This window comes from Sinocyclocheilus grahami, unplaced genomic scaffold (assembly GCF_001515645.1).
Source record: "Sinocyclocheilus grahami isolate Dianchi unplaced genomic scaffold, SAMN03320097.WGS_v1.1 scaffold96.1, whole genome shotgun sequence".
NCBI classification, from domain to species: Eukaryota; Metazoa; Chordata; class Actinopteri; order Cypriniformes; family Cyprinidae; genus Sinocyclocheilus; species Sinocyclocheilus grahami.
In genome coordinates this window covers 2,371,954-2,388,459 of record NW_015505275.1, presented here as the reverse complement: position 1 = coordinate 2,388,459, position 16,506 = coordinate 2,371,954, and the positions used below count along the sequence as shown (strand labels likewise).

The 16,506-nt window shown below is 37.3% G+C and overlaps 1 protein-coding gene across 1 annotated transcript in view; it reads right to left on the bottom strand.

Annotated features, from left to right (window-relative positions):
* The window catches only part of LOC107587873 (focal adhesion kinase 1-like), a 65,848-nt gene that overhangs the window by 7,497 nt on the left and 41,845 nt on the right, over nucleotides 1-16,506 (bottom strand). Inside the window, exons 22-25 of the mRNA XM_016275832.1 lie at nucleotides 14,553-14,664; nucleotides 7,352-7,438; nucleotides 7,077-7,223; nucleotides 2,531-2,644 (exon numbers count right to left, since the gene is read on the bottom strand). Coding sequence (XP_016131318.1) covers nucleotides 2,531-2,644; nucleotides 7,077-7,223; nucleotides 7,352-7,438; nucleotides 14,553-14,664 — 460 coding nt within the window. The remainder of the gene's footprint in view (nucleotides 1-2,530; nucleotides 2,645-7,076; nucleotides 7,224-7,351; nucleotides 7,439-14,552; nucleotides 14,665-16,506) is intronic.

Here is a 16,506-nt window from a genome sequence, read left to right as displayed (position 1 = left end):
CCAGAAATAAATCAACTGAATATAAACCATGGAATGTAAGTCCATGACAGTTCAAGATGCCACAAAGATGTACTTAAAATGGCACCCTCCCCTTCCCATTCTTCCGAGTTTACTCTACCAGTTTTCCGAAGCAGGATTTGAAGACCTGCATCTTCCCGTCTCTTCCTGTGAGCGTTTCCTTCTGGCGTTTTTTCAGCATGGAGCAGAGCACGGAGTGGATCTCCATTAAGCACGCTTGTGTGTGTGTGGAGTGACTCGTCTCTTGAATGTGAGACATATTAAACACACACTGACTCACTCAAAGCCGACGAGCCTCAACTCAGCGAAGCCAAGCCCTGTTCTGTTCTCCTCCTCCTCTCTCTCATTCCCTAGCTCAGTGTTTTCTCTCTTTCCCTCTCTTCCCCTCCCATTATCCCTCATGCACATTTGCGTATAATATCTGCAAAGAGATGAAAACTTCCTCTGATCAGTAATTTAACTTTCAGCAGATACAGGTCAGGCTGAGTTTATCCATCTCACGCCTCAGTGCCAACAAAACCCTTCATTACTGAGGAATTCCTGAAAACTGCACCTGTATCAAACGGCCAGGATCAAAAACTCATTCATCCACTCACAGCATCAAAAACACTTTAATAGGCATGCAAAAACTTTTAATCCGTACTGAACTTTTTGAAAAAGGTTACACCTTGGATGTTTGAGGTCATTTTTGACCAGGAAAAGTAAAACTATAGCTTTAGGTAATTAAAAAATATGAACCATTTACTGAAATGTTGCACCACTAACTTCCTAGAAGTAGTAACAATAAAATCATGCACTTTTTTGAGGATTTTAGATCTTACGTGGATCTTATTTATGTATAAAAAACAAAATGTAATCTGTCAAAAATGACAGAAAAGCTTATACGAGTTTTAAAGTATTAAAGGATTTGCTCAATTTGACCTTTAAACAATCTTTTTTTCCATACAATTGCTGTCAATCTCCGGAAAAAAAAAAATTGTCCGTACAAATCATGCACTATACTTTAATATTCACCGAGTTCTGAATCAGTCAAAGCATTCTTTTGAGCCAGTTCTTTTTAATAAACTGATTCACTAATTGGACCAAGTGATTTGTTTGCAAATCAAAATTGTTTGGTTCTTAAGCTTAAATGTACAGACTCAGTGATTCAGTCGATGTTGCACCACTAACTTCCTAGAAGTAGTAACAATAAAATCATGCACTTTTTTGAGGATTTTAGATCTTACGTGGATCTTATTTATGTATAAAAAACAAAATGTAATCTGTCAAAAATGACAGAAAAGCTTATACGAGTTTTAAAGTATTAAAGGATTTGCTCAATTTGACCTTTAAACAATCTTTTTTTCCATACAATTGCTGTCAATCTCCGGAAAAAAAAAAATTGTCCGTACAAATCATGCACTATACTTTAATATTCACCGAGTTCTGAATCAGTCAGATTCATGAACAAAGCATTCTTTTGAGCCAGTTCTTTTTAATAAACTGATTCACTAATTGGACCAAGTGATTTGTTTGCAAATCAAAATTGTTTGGTTCTTAAGCTTAAATGTACAGACTCAGTGATTCAGTCAGTGGAGGGAAAAATTATTAATGAATAAATATAATATTTAGGTCTGTTAATCACACAATTGCATTGGAATGAATTTAATAAAAGTCTACTTTTATGGCATTTGTTGTCACTTTTGTAGCTTGCAACACTGTGAACAGTCACTGTATGGAAAAGAGCAGCATGATTCTTCCAAATACCCTCTTTTGTGCTCCACAGACTAAAAACTGTTTACATGTTTAAAAAAACATCAGGATGAGCGAATCATTTTTGGATTAACTATTCCTATAAGAGCTGACATTTCGTTTCAACAGAAGTTGTTTGTGAGGAAAAGTAATAGTTTAAGCAGAAGAATGAATGTTGTTTGCTGTGGTAGAGCTCTGAATGCCCTTTTTAGTTGGTACAGGAAGCTGTGTGAGTTTTTTCTGTGAGACAGACTGAACATAATGACACAGTGAAGATACAAATGATGGAGACTGTAAGCCAAAACTTGGCATACCACAAACGCACACAAATATTCTCAGACACACTTATGTGCATAATAACATTCATATGTACACATATCACTGCAATAATAACACAGTCTCTCACAGAAGTGCAATGCCTTCTAATTCATATTCTTTCTGTAATTATTCAACAATGCTAATTATTTGCAATAAACATCCCAATGCCAAAGCTGATGTTGTGAAATTGTGAGGATCACTCACAACTGTTTACAAAAAAAAATGGAGCAGGAAACCACAATTGGTGGAAACACTTATTCTCAAACAAACATGAAAATGACTGTTTGGAATATCATATTGCTGCGGCTATAAATAAACATCACCATGATTCTCCACTAAAATGTTTTTAGGAAGAATTTAGAAACTATCACAACCACATAATACAGCTAAGCAGGGGGAAACAAAGATGAGCAGATGAATGTGAGGAAGAGATGGAAGAGGTGAAGGTGAGTGGGATCAGTACCAGTAGTCTCTCCTCCTGCTCCAACCAGCGCTGATCATCCTCCATCTGCTGCTGCTGCAGTAATAACTGCTCCTCCATCAGCTGAGACAGACCACCGCGCACAGCCACACCATCCTGAAACAAACACAATTTATCAACATATGCTAATATACATGATAAAAATGATAATACACTCCAGTCTTGTTACTGTAGATTGTGTTTAAGAACCACATCTGCTTGGTTTGAAAGTGACTTCTGTTTGAGTGGTGCTTCATGCATTGCTACACCTTTTTTTCTGAAAAACAGTGGGCAGTTTAACTGCTCGGGACAAACAAGGGACTCGTGAACAACTCATATATCACCTCAAAAAATAATAATACAATCATCCAGGTAATGACAGACTATAGAATACCCAAGACGTGTCACTCGTATAGTTTTGAATGGGGAAAAATGCAACGCTCAATAAGGCCGCTCAATCGCAGGAAGTCCCGCCTTCTGAATGAAAGAGCCAATCGCTAATCAGTAAAGTCAGCGCGTCACTGCAGCTGCCGTTAGAAGTCCCGGTTGCTATAGAAACAGTCAGCGTTCAGGACTGCGCATGCGCACTGGTTGATCTAGCCTGAATAATAAGCTTTTAATAATGCTATTTGAGCAAAATAAACAACATTTATGACACAGTTGATATCAGATTTCTTTGGTGATTTAAAATATGAAATTTGCTTAGTGAACAGTTTGGTAGAATTTGATGTTTCCCCATTCAAAGAGATAGGAGTTGCACTTGCATGCCCGAGAGGCGTTTCAAAGATGGCCGCCGAGTGACATGACTTGTCTTAAAGGGACTTTGGTAATGACAACAGGTAATGTTTAATGGAAAGTGTTTGACAAAGACATAAAAGCTTATAATTGTTTGTGTGTTGTTATCATAAGCACACTGTGTTTGTCTATACTTGTGAATCTGATGAAGATCAGATTATATTTTGTCAATTTAATGCCAACCAATTCACATACATTTCTTGCCTCTGTAATTATAAATAAACGAAAATGGAATCTAAAATAAGTTCATTAAAATTTCTTTAGTCTGTTACTGATTCCAAATTACATTACAAAAATTGTAGTTAGTAACGTAATCCATTACATTACACATTTAAGGTAATACAATCAGACTACTTGCTGATTACGTTTAGATTACTTTTGACCCAACTCATTTATCACATTGATTTAAGTAAGATAATTACAAAGAGTCAGAAAATTTATTCCATTCATTGTTATTAACAACATGAAGTGCATTAGATTTCGTAAGTTTTATGAAAAGCTAATAATTAATTTCATCATAAAAATGGATAATCTTAAAATACCATAAATCAAAATAAAACACTAACTAAAAAATTTAATATTTTATTTGTTTACCTGCATGTCATGTGACCATTAACCAATGTCATAGAACCGTGAACATGCAAATGTGATAATTATTCAAATTAATATTTTAAAATTTCAGGGGGTGCTTCAAGTAAATACATTATGTGAAAGAGCTTCATATGACCAAAAAGTTTGGGAATACCTGCATTGCAAGTAAATAAGAAATAACGTGAATTTGCGCATTTTAGTGGTGACCCCAAATAGTCGAAGATTCGATGCTTCAATAGGAGGAGCCTGATTCGACTACCAATCTCACAGTTGAATATTTGCGGGGTGTTTTGATCATGCCATTTTGGCTATATGGGGGTTTCTGATTTCACATAGAACTACTGGTTTTCTCCCAATAAGTGAATATACAGACTATTTAAATAATGCTGTAAATAAGAATCTGAAAAGAAAGAAGCTTCAAATAAATATTTTAACATGCGTGAATAAATCCAACCACCCCTATAGATTTAAGTTTCACTTTCCATAACCCGTGACCGACAGAGGAGCATCTTGGCGTCAGGAATTTAAATCTTTAACAAGACTCAAATTGACACAGGCAGAGTGAAAGACTGGATTTTTTCGATCAGGTAGGGTACAAGTGATTTCAAAACATTTCAGCCAGTTTATATATATCATGTATATATTATTTATCTCGTATAAGATGCATTTGGTTGAGTTGCGATGCAGTAAAGCGCTTCATTGTAGTGCTACGGTGATTATCTCTTCAGCGCGCAGCGCGAGCAGGTCAAACAACAATGCAGAATATTAATAACTATGACTGGGACTGTCATATACATAACAATTATAATGAGAACACTAATATAATAAAACCTAGTGAATTTTTTGAGTTTAATTGCTGTGTTTCTGCACGTTGTTGTGTGAAGAACGCGTCCACAAAAGGAGTTCATTCAGAACTGCGCAGACACGTTCATGTACATTCGGGGCATTTTGTGCAGATAGCCTATAAGTCATAATATTAACGTTATGTTGTATAAATAACAAAGTGTATTATATATGACATAAATGATGAGTTAAATCCCATTGATTAAAAACCTGCTGCTTCATTCTACTGATCATCTTCAACACGCGCAGCTCTAAACAAAAATGCAGAACATTAATAACTACAGTCATATACATAACGTTACAATGAGAGTACTATTGTAAAAAATGTTGTGAATTCTTAGGGGTTCGCACACGTTTAATGTTAACTATCTTTTAATCAAAACATAAAACATTATTTACCCCGTTTGTATCTTTGAGGTGTCCGTTACACATTTTCCCTGTGTGTTAACGTAATTATGACTGTCTAATGTCTGACTTGACTCTTGGTAATGAATTTTGCCCACCCCCAAAACATATGATTCGCCTATCAGTCGAATATCGGCAAGATTCGAAAATTCCGATCTGACTATGAAAATTCTTAGTCGGGGACACCCCTAGTGCATTTTAATGTGTTTGAAATAATGCTGTAAATAAGAATCTGAAAAGAAAGAAGCTTCAAATAAATATTTTAACGTGCGTGAATAAATTCAACCACCCCTATAGATTTAAGTTTCACTTTCCATAATCCGTGACTGACAGAGGAGCATCTTGGCGGCAGAGATTTAAAACTTTAACAAGACTCAAATTGACACACACAGAGTGAAAGACTGGATTTTTTCGATCAGGTAGGGTACAAGTGATTTCAAAACATTTCAGCCAGTTTATATATATCATGTATATATTATTTATCTCGTATAAGATGCATTTGGTTGAGTTGCGATGCAGTAAAGCGCTTCATTGTAGTGCTACGGTGATTATCTCTTCAGCGCGCAGCGCGAGCAGGTCAAACAACAATGCAGAATATTAATAACTATGACTGGGACTGTCATATACATAACAATTATAATGAGAACACTAATATAATAAAACCCAGTGAATTTTTAGAGTTTAATTGCTGTGTTTCTGCACGTTGTTGTGTGAAGAACGCGTCCACAAAAGGAGTTCATTCAGAACTGCGCAGACACGTTCATGTACATTCGGGGCATTTTGTGCAGATAGCCTATAAGTCATAATATTAACGTTATGTTGTATAAATAACAAAGTGTATTATATATGACATAAATGATGAGTTAAATCCCATTGATTAAAAACCTGCTGCTTCATTCTACTGATCATCTTCAACACACGCAGCTCTAAACAAAAATGCAGAACATTAATAACTACAGTCATATACATAACGTTACAATGAGAGTACTATTGTAAAAAATGTTGTGAATTCTTAGGGGTTCGCACACGTTTAATGTTAACTATCTTTTAATCAAAACATAAAACATTATTTACCCCGTTTGTATCTTTGAGGTGTCCGTTACACATTTTCCCTGTGTGTTAACGTAATTATGACTGTCTAATGTCTGACTTGACTCTTGGTAATGAATTTTGCCCACCCCCAAAACATATGATTCGCCTATCAGTCGAATATCGGCAAGATTCGAAAATTCCGATCTGACTATGAAAATTCTTAGTCGGGGACACCCCTAGTGCATTTTAATGTGTTTGAAAGACTAAAGCCTTCATGGTTTTTTTAAATACATGGTTAAATAGTCTACTGAGTGATAATTTAAATAAAAAGTAACGTGTTTATTAGTAGTTGATGCAATGTTAAGACACTTCTTTAACCTGAAACGAATTTTATATATTCAGTGGTCAAATGCTATGTAGCTACCTGACTAGTGACTGGTCTTTGTGTGAATGTGCACAAAACTGGACTTTCTGAGTGTATATAAGTGGCAGGTTAGTTTAGAAAGAAACATTTAAAATATGAAAAAGAGGAATTATGGAGAATCAATAAATTATAAATAATTTGCTGCTATTGTGTGAATTCGATGAACCATGCAATCAATACAAAAGTAATTGTGGTCTGATTACTTTAAAATGTCATTTAATCTTATTAATCAGTTACTACCCAGCTCTGCTTATTCATGAAGGACACACTTGGTGCAGCTTTAGACTTTGGCCAAAATTAGCTACCTTAAAAGGCCTCAAACATTTGTTATTAATGTTTAAAACGGTCTTCATTTGGAGCATCTCTGAGATGCCTAAAAATGCTGTTTATGTTGGCAGCTCATTCGGTTGTGAAACGGAGCTTAGATTTCATCATTCAGAAAACCTCCAGATTTCTAACCTCCATGCTGGGATTCCACATGTGATCCTGAGCAGCCCTGCGATGATTCCAGCTGTCTTGGGGATCAAGCCCAGTCCCTGCAGCCTGAGGAGGGTACATCCCACCTGGCACGGAAAGCAAGCCATGTGGGCCAGAGTGCCCTGCCATCTACATCATGCCGAAGACAAATATAAAGCAAACTTATAATCTTTATATACCACCTGCAATCCAACTAGTTGTCTGCTGCATCCTTAATGAATTTACCCATCTGTATTAGACTAATGCAAGCACTGTACCTGGTAATGATTGTGCTGGCCCATGTGCTGAGGACTAGGGTAGAACCCTTCACTGGATCGGGGACTTGGATAACCAGGTCGACTGGGCTGTAATTATACACACATGACTATGTCAAAATACTAGCACATTTTGACCAATCGGGTTAATGTTAGGAGATGCTGTTAAAATCAGTCCACCAGACGCACACAAAATTCTTGTGCATTTTGTGTGGATGAAGATTTCAGGCTGTTGAAGGGAAGAAATTAAAACAGTCGAACATAAAATGCAAGCAGTTAGTTAATGTTACCACAATGCACATGTTATTTCGGAAATGTTATCATAGTTTTACAGTACATGGGCGGGTATTTTAGATTAGAGGGAGGGGGTTGAAAAATGAATGCTGATATACAGGAGGTGGTCTTCATCCGATTGGTTGGGATAGTCTGTGCTCAGCTGTGGGCGGGAAAACAGCAGACGGACTGATCTACCTTATAAACACGTTCATAGAGAGAGTCGACTGACCACAGCTCCAGATGAGCAAAGGAGGAAAAAGAAGGAGAAAAGTAGGTGACAACATACAGCAACATACACTAAATGACAGATAAGGGTTAATACAGAGGGGGAAAACCCACATGAGCACTGGCATGAAAGTGATGGGAATTATTGTCACTATTGGAAGGACTGCCAAAAATCAAAACAAAAAGATGTTTATCACCAATCTGCTTCAAGAAACAATTTTCTTTTAAGAACGATGTTTTGGCAATGCGGATGTGGTTGTTTTGTCTGTGTTTCCGAAAATAAAGCATTCATTGATATTAAATTTGAGATTCACAAAACCACACGTCTATGGCAGGTTAATGCTTCATTTTAATACAGGTCTGGCACACAGTTTAGTTTACATGCACTGAAGAGGCAACATGCAGTTTTCCCATAGAGTTTTATCTGGAAGACTGTCTGAAGCTACTGTAGCAGTTTTCAGCTTGGTTTTAGCCTAAATCATCTTTGATCATGACTGAAATATTCTAAAATGGCTCTTAAATAATAACTACAAAGGCATCACAGTAATTGAGAGTAACAGAAAAGAGCAGTTGAGTCACTAAAATTACTTTACTGCATTAAAGTTTGATATAGGTCAGACTAAAGCAATAATTGTGTAAGTAAATGCTTTTTACGTGTTTTTTTTGCAAAGTTCGACTAACAGACCTACAGTAGATAATGTGATTGTAGTTCAGCTATGTCCAACATGTACTATTTATCCATTAATCTAACTCTACACTTCCTCCAGGGGTGACACGCCATGGGAATGTAATCCATATATTTCCAATAGAGTGCAAAAGTCAGGTTTTGGAAGTAAAAATCACATTCACTTTCTCTGTAGGGGAACTGATTTTTACCAAAAACCTATAAACCTCTGAAGACAGACCTATGAGCTACAAGGTTGTTAATTGATGGAATATACTTTTGTTTAAGGTATACATTATTTATTGCAATTAACAATTCAAATAATTGTAAAAAAAAAATAAAGCTGTTGAAAAACTACATTACCCATGATTCTGCAAAGAGAGCCGCCCACACCAATGAAACACATTGAATGATGTATTTAAATCTACTTAAATATTTGTAACTATACAACTATACAAAACATACGGTTTCTGAATACATAAGCAACATCTTTAAATCAATAGTTTTATAGTTCTCCATCATTTGTTTTATTTGATTGTCATTCGCAATGCCTCATGGGATTGTACAAGAGTTATTTCCCTCATAAAAGCCATTAAGGACAGTATTGTACAACTGTCGAATACTTTTTTTGGTAACATAACGATTCACCTCAAAGCAAAGTCTTTGTTTAAAATCCCTATGAGAAAAATCAATGGAAAAATTACTTTCAGAATTAAGCTGATGAAAAAGTGGGTGGGCACTGTTGTACTCTATTACACACTGTGTATACTTAGTCTGTTAATCTTGATAATATACAGTCAACATAACTCTAATACACTAAGCCTCTCTCATCTATACTGTTCTTTTAACTCTATAACATTTAATCTGCAGCTAAAAATGACACGCACCAATAAAATCACCTGTGCAAATGAAGAGGCTACAGTAAAACTCTTGAGATGCCCCGCTAACAGTCCTAGCACACCTGCCTGTGAGAATCTGTAGGGCACGTGGGTCAGGCTCAGCTGTTGCATGGAGGGATAGTAGGGGTCGAAGAAAGCAGGCTGGGTGGCACTGGGGGGGACAGAGGGAGTCCTTCTGGGCCCCTGAGGGAACAGCAGGGAGCAGTGCAGCGGTAACGGCTGAAGCAGAAGCGAGGTCTGAGTTTGCGGGAACGTATGCTGGGAATGTACGCTAAGCTGTTGTGTATTAGCATGAGTGTTTTGGTGTAGCATTTGCTGCATTTGTGGTGATTGGTTAGTGATGGTTTTATCGCATGGCCCCAGAGGAGAGGCAGGCGGCTTGGGCTGGCGGATGCGGTCTGAGTTTGCGGGAACGTATGCTGGGAATGTACGCTAAGCTGTTGTGTATTAGCATGAGTGTTTTGGTGTAGCATTTGCTGCATTTGTGGTGATTGGTTAGTGATGGTTTTATCGCATGGCCCCAGAGGAGAGGCAGGCGGCTTGGGCTGGCGGATGCAAAGGGAGATCTGGGAACCAAAGGGTTGCTGTGGAGGGCGAGAAGCAGCATCTGGCACACAGTTTAGTTTACATGCACTGAAGAGGCAACATGCAGTTTTCCCATAGAGTTTTATCTGGAAGACTGTCTGAAGCTACTGTAGCAGTTTTCAGCTTGGTTTTAGCCTAAATCATCTTTGATCATGACTGAAATATTCTAAAATGGCTCTTAAATAATAACTACAAAGGCATCACAGTAATTGAGAGTAACAGAAAAGAGCAGTTGAGTCACTAAAATTACTTTACTGCATTAAAGTTTGATATAGGTCAGACTAAAGCAATAATTGTGTAAGTAAATGCTTTTTACGTGTTTTTTTTGCAAAGTTCGACTAACAGACCTACAGTAGATAATGTGATTGTAGTTCAGCTATGTCCAACATGTACTATTTATCCATTAATCTAACTCTACACTTCCTCCAGGGGTGACACGCCATGGGAATGTAATCCATATATTTCCAATAGAGTGCAAAAGTCAGGTTTTGGAAGTAAAAATCACATTCACTTTCTCTGTAGGGGAACTGATTTTTACCAAAAACCTATAAACCTCTGAAGACAGACCTATGAGCTACAAGGTTGTTAATTGATGGAATATACTTTTGTTTAAGGTATACATTATTTATTGCAATTAACAATTCAAATAATTGTAAAAAAAAAATAAAGCTGTTGAAAAACTACATTACCCATGATTCTGCAAAGAGAGCCGCCCACACCAATGAAACACATTGAATGATGTATTTAAATCTACTTAAATATTTGTAACTATACAACTATACAAAACATACGGTTTCTGAATACATAAGCAACATCTTTAAATCAATAGTTTTATAGTTCTCCATCATTTGTTTTATTTGATTGTCATTCGCAATGCCTCATGGGATTGTACAAGAGTTATTTCCCTCATAAAAGCCATTAAGGACAGTATTGTACAACTGTCGAATACTTTTTTTGGTAACATAACGATTCACCTCAAAGCAAAGTCTTTGTTTAAAATCCCTATGAGAAAAATCAATGGAAAAATTACTTTCAGAATTAAGCTGATGAAAAAGTGGGTGGGCACTGTTGTACTCTATTACACACTGTGTATACTTAGTCTGTTAATCTTGATAATATACAGTCAACATAACTCTAATACACTAAGCCTCTCTCATCTATACTGTTCTTTTAACTCTATAACATTTAATCTGCAGCTAAAAATGACACGCACCAATAAAATCACCTGTGCAAATGAAGAGGCTACAGTAAAACTCTTGAGATGCCCCGCTAACAGTCCTAGCACACCTGCCTGTGAGAATCTGTAGGGCACGTGGGTCAGGCTCAGCTGTTGCATGGAGGGATAGTAGGGGTCGAAGAAAGCAGGCTGGGTGGCACTGGGGGGGACAGAGGGAGTCCTTCTGGGCCCCTGAGGGAACAGCAGGGAGCAGTGCAGCGGTAACGGCTGAAGCAGAAGCGAGGTCTGAGTTTGCGGGAACGTATGCTGGGAATGTACGCTAAGCTGTTGTGTATTAGCATGAGTGTTTTGGTGTAGCATTTGCTGCATTTGTGGTGATTGGTTAGTGATGGTTTTATCGCATGGCCCCAGAGGAGAGGCAGGCGGCTTGGGCTGGCGGATGCAAAGGGAGATCTGGGAACCAAAGGGTTGCTGTGGAGGGCGAGAAGCAGCAGATGCGGGCGCAGACAGACAGTCCATACTGAAGCTGTGCTGGATGGGGCGTCTGCGGGAGGGCTACACGTACACACACACACACAATGAAAGATGAGCTAAACAACACAAGTAAACACAGAAGGGATGACAAAGGCAGAAATTTAGTGAGGCACGACATGGATGGACGCAGTTTCATTCTGGTCATTAGCACAACGGCAGGTGTGACCAGTCGAACACAAAAACAGCCACCAGCACCTGGACAGAATGATTGGCAGGTCTGACAGGAAGCAGAGGGGGTTTGAAAGTAAGAGTAGGAGGTGCTTTAAGCAACACACAGAGCGAATGAAGAGATCAGCCTGGCCCATCAGTCACCACAATGTGAGCAACACAGGACAGGGAAGGATTTAAAACCCTGTCAAAAAGCAGGCAGACTAAAAATATCAATCACAAAAATAAAAACTACAATTCAAATGTTTGAGGATGGTAAGATTTTTTAATGTGAAAAATTTTATTTAATGTGAAAAAAGTATTTTATGCTCACCAAGGCAGCATTTATTTGATCAAAAATACAGCAAAAACAGTAATACTGTGAAATTTTATTTTAATTTCAAACAGTTTTCTATTATAATGTATTTAAAAAAAATTAAATGTACTTTTCAGCAGCCATTACTCCAGTATTCACTGTCACATGATCTTTCAGAAATAAGTTGAATATGCTAATTTGTTGTTCAAGAATAATTTCTTATGATCATTGTTAAAAAAAGTTGCTTAATATTTTGTGGAAACTTTTCAGGATTCTTTGATAAATAGAGTTAAATTTTTATTTAATATTTTTAAATAGAAACTATTTTAACTTTATAAATGCCTTTACTGTCACTTTAGATCAATTTTAATTTATCCTTTCTGAATAATTTATCAAATATTTTATATTATTTATTATAAATAGTTTATTTCAGATATTATAAATCATTTCTTTAAAAAAAATCTTTGAATGGTAGTGTTTTTCCTACTAAATAAGGAACTTGGGAAAAGACTCAGTGAGTCATCAATGTGTTTAAATTGTTTTCCTTGAAAAGAAAGACTACACATTTTAAAGGTGGGGTAAGCGATTTCTGGTAGCCAATGTTGATATTTGAAATCACCAAAACAAACACGCCCCTACCCCAAAAGGGTCTCGCCCCTATTTTGATAGCTCCACCCCACACATACAGACGCAACCCAGGCAACGATTAGTTCTGTGAAACAAAGCAAAACCAATGTTACACCGTGTCTACACCGGACGCGAGTGGCGTGGCGCGACAAAATACTATGGAACTCATTATAATCAGTGATTCGGTCTACACCATATAGATACTGTATATATACATATCTATGGTCTACACTGGATGCGCCGCGGCACGACACGACAAATCCCTGAGAGAAAACTGCTGCTGCGTTCTATTCATAACGTATTGACACAAATTTCAAATGATTTTCAACGGTCGCCTTGTCGCGTCCAGTGTACTAGACAGACTTTAGCTGTTGCGGCGCAGACACGGTGTTACTCACCTATCGAGAAGAAACAAAGCAACCTCGGCGTCCGATCGCAGGCCTTCCTCTCCTTGAGTTCTCTTCAGCACTGGAAAGCTGATCCGATATTTACACGGGTCCTACTTCTTGCCTTATTGCCTTAAGCCTTCTTTTGTTCCGCAGATGTTTTCCTCTTTTGTTTTTTATCCGCCATCTCTTTCTGTCGCTCGGCTCGCTAACGTCCGTCCTGTGCACTGAACGCTCTCTCCACCACATCATGAGTAAACACGCCCCTTACTGCTGATTGGCTACAAGTTTGTTTTGCTAGTCGGCCCGAATCAGTTTTCTAAAGCATTTTTGAAAAATCGCTTACCCCACCTTTAAATGCACATACATTTGCACATTTTTAAAAGGAGTTGTCAACTTTGAGGAGCACACTAGGACATACAGATCTCAAAGCTGGCACACATGGACTTCACAAAATTAAAGTCTTGATTTCATGGTTGTATTCATTTTCAGACAGAGCTTAAATCTTTCTTTAGCTTAACAGAAATATGGAAAGATTATGACGCATCTAATAATATTTATTGTCCCCGCAGCTTGTTCAAACAGACAAAGAGAGAAGTGAAGACAGAGAACCACATGGGAAGACGCATTTTTGCATATGGGAAGCATATGTAACACACAGTGGGGTCCAAAAGACACTGAACATCTGTGATTCAAAATCAAATTCAAATATGAAAAAATAAAAATATCTAGGTCACAAATCAAATAAGTAAATATAATAATATAATTAATAATGTATTAATTAATGTAGCTATATTCTTTGTATTAAATTAGGCAAACGGAAAATAGTAGAATTTGTCTTGGTGGTCTCAGTACTTCAGACCTCACCTTATATAATCATAACAAACGAGAAACTAGAATGCTGTTGTATCCAAGACACAGTGATGTTACGTGACAGAAGACGTGACCTGACACTGGAGAGCTGAGGTTATAAACAAAAAGAATGTCTGGAAAAGTGCTGGTTAACTATAAACACGCGCAATAATCAATTAATCACAACAGGAAATACATTTATAGCCTTTTTCTTTGATACAAAAAATGAATAAAAAATACTGCAGTCAAAGTTTCAGAGGGAAAATTACTCTAGTACTACTTTCACTTTCATTTAAAAACACACATACAGGCATACTACTACTCCTAACTAAACACCATGTGCTAGAGTGACAAATGGTGACACGCTGTTAACCTTCGTAATAAATCTGCTGTTCCAGATGAACTCAGGCTACCATAAATGTAAAAACATGAAAAACACATGAACAATTCAATGACTTAAAACTGATGTTCTTTTTGCTGTTACACATTGACAAGGACATCAGATTGTTTACTTACTTTGGGTGGTGCTTCGTCTGAGCCTCCTGAGTCCCAGGATACGGGGCCCTGTCTCCTCATCTCCATACGGCTGCGCTCCTCCTGCTGAGCCTTCTCCTCCGCAAGGATTGTACTGCACAAACAGCGATGGAAACCTCTGTCAAACAACAACATCTTTCTTCTAGAACTACAATTCCTAAATATGGATACTTGAGCTTGCAACCACTCTTACAGAGCGGGTAGTAAGAAACCTCTTCTATATAAATGTGAATGACAAATTTTCCCTCAATTTTTGCTTTAATTCTTATCAATGGGTGTGAGTTCAAGAGAATGACATTTCCAACTTTATGCAATTGGTTGAAAGGTGGAGTCACTCTATCGTCACAGACGAGTCAGTGTAAGATCCCAACCCACACACGGTCGACTACCAGGGAAAAAAAAGCAACACATGCCTGAAACACTATTCAAACTATTTCACAATCAAATACGTCATGACAAGCTCGAAGAAGTCAGCGTGAATAAGAGGATGACGGGCATCTCATCACGTTAACATATTTAAACCATCAACTTCTGTCATGCTAGACTGTGTGAATAAAAAGAGCCATGTTGAAAACTAATATAAGGATTTACAAACTCTTCATGCATATTAAACTGCCTTAGGGTGAATATTCACATGCTCAATTTTTTTTTTTTTTTATTAATACTTTTATTCAGCAAGGATTGGTGTGAGTTCAAGAGAATGACATTTCCAACTTTATGCAATTGGTTGAAAGGTGGAGTCACTCTATCGTCACAGACGAGTCAGTGTAAGATCCCAACCCACACACGGTCGACTACCAGGGAAAAAAAAGCAACACATGCCTGAAACACTATTCAAACTATTTCACAATCAAATACGTCATGACAAGCTCGAAGAAGTCAGCGTGAATAAGAGGATGACGGGCATCTCATCACGTTAACATATTTAAACCATCAACTTCTGTCATGCTAGACTGTGTGAATAAAAAGAGCCATGTTGAAAACTAATATAAGGATTTACAAACTCTTCATGCATATTAAACTGCCTTAGGGTGAATATTCACATGCTCAATTTTTTATTTTTTTTTATTAATACTTTTATTCAGCAAGGATGCATTAAATTGATCAAATGTGACAGTAAAACATTTACAATGTTACATCCCGAAAAAAATACATCCCCGTTTACACAAAATATTAACAAGCACAACTGTTTTCAACTGTGATAAGTGTTGTTTCTTGATTACCAAATAAACACATTAGAATGATTTCTGAAGGATCATGCAACACTGAAGACTGGAGTAATGGCTGCTGAAAATTGAGCTTTGCCATGAAAGGAATTAAATTAAAATTACAAGAATAAAGAATACATTTTAAAATATACTAAAATAGAAAAGAGTTATTTAAATTTTTATATTTTTTTCCAACAATATTACAGTTTACTGTATTTCAGACTTCTTTCAAAAACATTTTGAAAAAACTGTTACCGACCCCAAACCTTTGAATGGTAGAGTGATCTCAGGGTGGGGTCTGCTCATGATAGACCCCAATATAGACACAATAAACTCCAGTAAATTCACAGCAATGGCTTTAGTGATCAAACAAAAGTCTTAACAGATGGAAATGTTAGTAATGACCTTAAAACTCACCAGACAGTCCTTAAAGTGTCGATATGTGAAGTTCGTACATGAAGTCTCGCGCTCAGAGGTGGCTACAGAAACGCAAGAGGTGCGAAGAAATGCTGGAGCATGTAAGTTTTAGGGGTGAGAGAATGCAAGCTGACTGAGAGAGGGACTATTTCTGGAAACTCTATTATCTCTGAGAGAGACCATGAGTGTGTGGATGGAGAGAGAGAGAGAGAGAGAGAGAGAGAGAGAGAGAGAGAGAGAGAGAGAGAGAGAGAGAGAGAGATGGAAGACAAACAAGAGGCACGTGTTGCGATCTACCTACACCGACTCTA